This window comes from Cebus imitator, unplaced genomic scaffold, assembly GCF_001604975.1.
Source record: "Cebus imitator isolate Cc_AM_T3 unplaced genomic scaffold, Cebus_imitator-1.0 Scaffold124, whole genome shotgun sequence".
NCBI lineage: Eukaryota > Metazoa > Chordata > Mammalia > Primates > Cebidae > Cebus > Cebus imitator.
In genome coordinates, this window is record NW_016107439.1 from 511144 (window position 1) to 515750 (window position 4607).

Consider the following 4607-nt stretch of genomic DNA (forward strand, 5'->3'; position numbering starts at 1 on the left):
GTTGATTTGGCTCTTGAAACTCTTGTATGCTTCGTGAAGTTCTTGTGTTGTGTTTTTCAGCTCCATCAAGTTGCTTATATTCTTCTCTAAGCTGTTTATTCTATTTAGCATTTCATCTAACCTTTTTTCAAGGTTCTTAGTTTCTTTGCATTGGGTTAGAACATGTTCTTTTAGCCACCTTCTGAAGCCTGTTTCTGTCAATTAATCAGACTCATTCTCCATCCAGCTTTCTTCCCTTGCTGGTAAGGAGTTGTGATCCCTTGGAGGAGGAGAGGCATTCTGGTTTTTGGTGTTTTCATCCTTTTTGTGCTAGTTTCTTCCCAACTTCGTGGATTTATCTACCTGTGGTCTTTGTAGTTGGTGACTTTCAGATGGGGTCTCTGAGTCAACATCCTTTTTATTGATGACTAAGTTATTTCTTTGTTTTTTAGCTTTTGTTTTAACAGTCAGGCTCCTCTGCTACAGGACTGCTGGAGATCCACTCCAGACCCTGCTTGCCTGGAGATCACCTGCGGTGGCTGCAGAACATTAAGGGTTGCTACCAGTTTCTTCTTTTGTTATCTTTGTCCCAGAAGGATACCCACTAGATGTCAGCCTGAGCTCTCCTTTATGAGGTGTCTCTTTGGATATATGGGGGTTGAGGAGCTGCTTGAGGAGACAGGCTGTCCATTATAGGAGCTCAAGTGCTGAGCTGGGAGCTCCATTGTTCCATTCAGAGCTGCTGGGCAGGTAAGTTTTAGTCTGCTGCAGTGGAACTCATAACCACCTTTTTTCCCAGGTGCTCTGTCCTGGGAAAGTGGGGCTTTATTTATAAGTTCCTGACATGCTGCTGCCTTTCTTCAGAGGTGCCCTGCCCAGCACAGAGGTAGTCTAGTCACAGTCTGCCAGCAGAGGCATTGCTGAGCTGCTGTGAGCTCTGCCCAGCTGCTGTGTGAACTTCCTTGCAGTTTTGTTTACAGAGGTACACTTAGAACTGCCTCAGTAATGGCAGTCTGCCTCAGTAAAGGTGGATTGCCTCAGTAATGGTAGACTGCCTCGGTAATGGTGGACTGCCTTGGTAATGGCAGATTGCCTCGGTAGTGGTGGATTGCCTCAGTAATGGCCGACACCCTTCCCCTAACCAAGCTGGACTGTCCCAGGTCCAGCAGCACTTGCTGTGAAACTCCCAATCCAGAGTGATTCAGATTGTTGGGTTTTGTGGGGGTGGGACTTGCTAAGCCAGATCACCTGGCTCCCTGTTTCAGCCCCCTTTTTTTCAGTTGAATGGGTGGCTCTGTATTACAGGCGTTCCAGGTGCCAGTTGAAATGGCCACCCAGATTTGTGTGAGTTTTTGTGCGCAGACCCGTGGCAGTGCTGGAAACTAATGGCACTTTTCAGCCCAGGAATTTCCTGGTCTGCGGGCAGTAAAAACTCATTTGGAAATTCAGTGATCACTCACCCTCTGTGTTGTTCTCAATGGGAACTGCACTCCAGAGCTGTTCTTATTTGGCCATCTTGGGTCTGTCCCCATTAAAGTTTTCAAATGTATTGACATGCATTTTTCCATAGTAGTCCCATGACTTTTAAAATTTTTTGAGTATTTTAATCTTTATGAGAGATCCCATTTACTTATAGCTTCATTAGATTTTCACCAGTTAGACTGTTAGTTTTTTTGTCAACTCGATGGGTATAAAATTATATCTTGTCCTTGTTTGGTTGTATCCCATGTAAATATGTTGTTTTGCTTATTTTCTTATGATCATTTTTGCCTGAGATATGTCTATTAGTCTCATCGAAAAACCAGCTTTTGATTTTGCTGGCCATCTCTATTGTTTTTACTTTTCTGCTTTTCTAAAGTATTTTCTTCATTATATCCTTCCTTCTTCTTGGTTTTACTTTATTGGTTTTTTTTCCTAGCTTTTTGATTTGAACTTTTAAACCATTTTTCAGCCCTTTTAAAAAAAATGTCACTATAGAATGTGTCTCCCCAAATTCATGTGTTGGAAACTTAATTCCCAATGCGAAAGTGTTGAATGGTAGGACCTTGAAGGGGTGATTAGGTCATGAGGGCTTTTCCCTCATGAATGGATTAATGTTGCTATCATAGAAGTAGGTTCATTATCACATGAGTGGCTTCCTTATCACTAGAGTGGGCTTGTTATAAAACTGAGTTTGGTTCTTTCTTGCTCTCCCTCTCATCCTCTCACCTTCCATGAGGGAGTGACAGAACAAAAATGCCCTCTCCAGATTCCTGGTACCTTTATATTGGACTTCCCAGCCTTCAGAATTGAGAGAAATGGATTTCTTTTCTGTATAATTACCCAGTCTGTAGTATTCTATTACAGCAGCACAAAACAGACTAAGACAGAAAATTGGTACCAAGAAGTGGGGTTGTTTGCTGTAACAAATACTTGAAAATGTTGGAGCTTAAGTGGCACAACTGGTTATCACGTGGTACTTACATAACAGATACCTGAAAACATGGAACTGACATTGAATCTGGGTATAGTAGTTCCCCATTACCAATGGGAGGATATGTTTCAAGACCTCCAGTGCATGCCTGAAACTGTGGATAGTACCAAATTCTATAGATACTATGTTTTTTCTATATATACATACCCATGATCAAGTTTAATCAATAAATTAGTCAAAATAAGAGATTAACAATAAAATAGAACAATTATAACAAGATAATGTAATAGAAATTATATGAATGTGGCCTCTCTCAAACTGTCTTATTGTACTTTATTCTGAGTACCTGAAACCACAGAAAGTGAAACCTCTGTTATGGAAAGATTATTATAATGGATAGAGGCTGAAAGAACTTAGAGGAACAGGCTAGAAGCAGCCTAGATTGCCATGAATGGAGCAATAAGGTGATTCTGTTGAGGACTCAGAAGAAGAGAACTGTAGGGAAAGACTGGGACTTTGTAGAGATTATTTAAGTAGTTGCAATCAGCATGCTGGTAGAAATATGGATTGTAAATCCACCAAGATTTCAAAGATCTCTGATGAAGTCTCAGATGAAACTGAGGAACAAGCTTTGGAAACTGAAGTAAAGGCCATCCTTATGTGCAGTTGAAAATAACTTGGCAGAATTGTGTCCATGTCCTATGATTTTTATGGAAGGCAGAATTTAGAATGATGAACTAGAGTATCTGGCAAAAGAATTATCTAAGCAGCAAAGCATTGGACTTTTAAGTTGATGTTGGAACAAGTTGAAACTTTTGGGGCTATTGGGATAGAATGAATGTATTTTGCATGTGAGAAGACATGAATTTTGAGGGCTGAGGTAGAAGGCTATGGTTTGAATGTGTCCCCTTAATAATCCTCAATGCAACAGTGTTAAGAAGTGGGACCTTTAAAGGTGATTAGGTCTTGAGATCTCTGCCCCCAAGAATGGATTAATGTCATTATTGCAGAAATGGGGTTGTTGTCGTGAGAATGGGTTTGGTTTAAAACTAAGTTCAGCCCTCTCTTGCTCTCTCTCACTCACTGTCTCTAACTCACTTGAATTCTGCCATGGCATAACCTTAGCAAGAAGGCCCTCACCTGATGTAGCCCCTCAACCTTGTGCTTTCTAGCCTTCAGAAGTATAAGAAATCTCTGTTCTTTACAAATTACCCAAGTCTCACGTATTCTGTTATCACAAAACAGACTAATACCCAGTATAACCATAATTTCTCCCTTTAAGTATAACTCTGCTGTATCTAATGTGTATTTTAATATTGTAGCTCTTTTACTGTCACTTAGTTCTAAAGATATCATCAGGCTGGGCATGGTGGCTCACACTTGTAATCTCAGCACTTTGGGAGGCCAACGTGGGTGGATCACTTAAAGTCAGGAGTTTGAAACTAGCCTGGCCAAGATGGTAAAACCCTGATTCTACTGAAAAAATACAAAAATTATCTGGGTGTGGTGGTATGCACCTGTAATTGCAGCTACTTGGGAGGCTGAGGCATGAGAATCGCTTGAACCTAGGAGGTGCAGGTTGCAATGAGCCAAGATTGTGCCACTGCACTCTAGCTGGGTGAGAGAGTAAGACTTTGTTTAAAAAAAAAAAAAAAAAAAAAACAAAAAAAAAAACACAAAAAAACTATAAATAAATAGATCATCATTTCCATGGTAATATTACTAACAGTCAAGTCCTGTTTCATATAGATAAAAAATTCTTCATTTTTCCAAGATTTTTAACTGACTTAACGATGGGTTATTTATTACAGAACTTGAATGGAAGCTAGCAGAAGTTGGAGCAATACAGACTGATTTGGAAGAAAATCCCAAAAAAGACATTGTAGATATGATGGTATCTTCAATTAAAAACACTTCTATTCATGATGACAGTAATAGCTCCAACAGTGATAATGATACCAAATAGAGAGAAATATTCAATAAACAGCTTTTAAAGTATATGTGTACTAAATGTTTTACTTATGACTGCTTTTATAATTAGAGATCAGAAAATTTATAAATATATTTATTTTATTTTCATTTTATATTAGAATTATGATGTATTTGCCATTTCAAAAATTTGTCATTTCAGAATATTCATTGTTGCCTCTTACAAAAAACAGAATTTGTATTAAGCCCTTAATATTTTTCTGTGGTTTATGCTTTTTCTAACCCA

General features: G+C 39.0%; 1 protein-coding gene across 1 annotated transcript in view; it reads left to right on the forward strand.

Moving 5' to 3' along the window:
• PDCL2 (phosducin like 2) overlaps window positions 1-4392 on the forward strand; it is a 42549-nt gene extending 38157 nt beyond the window's left edge. The window contains exon 6 of the mRNA XM_017540239.2: window positions 4204-4392. Coding sequence (XP_017395728.1) covers window positions 4204-4358 — 155 coding nt within the window. The 3' untranslated portion in view covers window positions 4359-4392. The remainder of the gene's footprint in view (window positions 1-4203) is intronic.
• The last annotated feature ends 215 nt before the right edge of the window (window positions 4393-4607 follow it).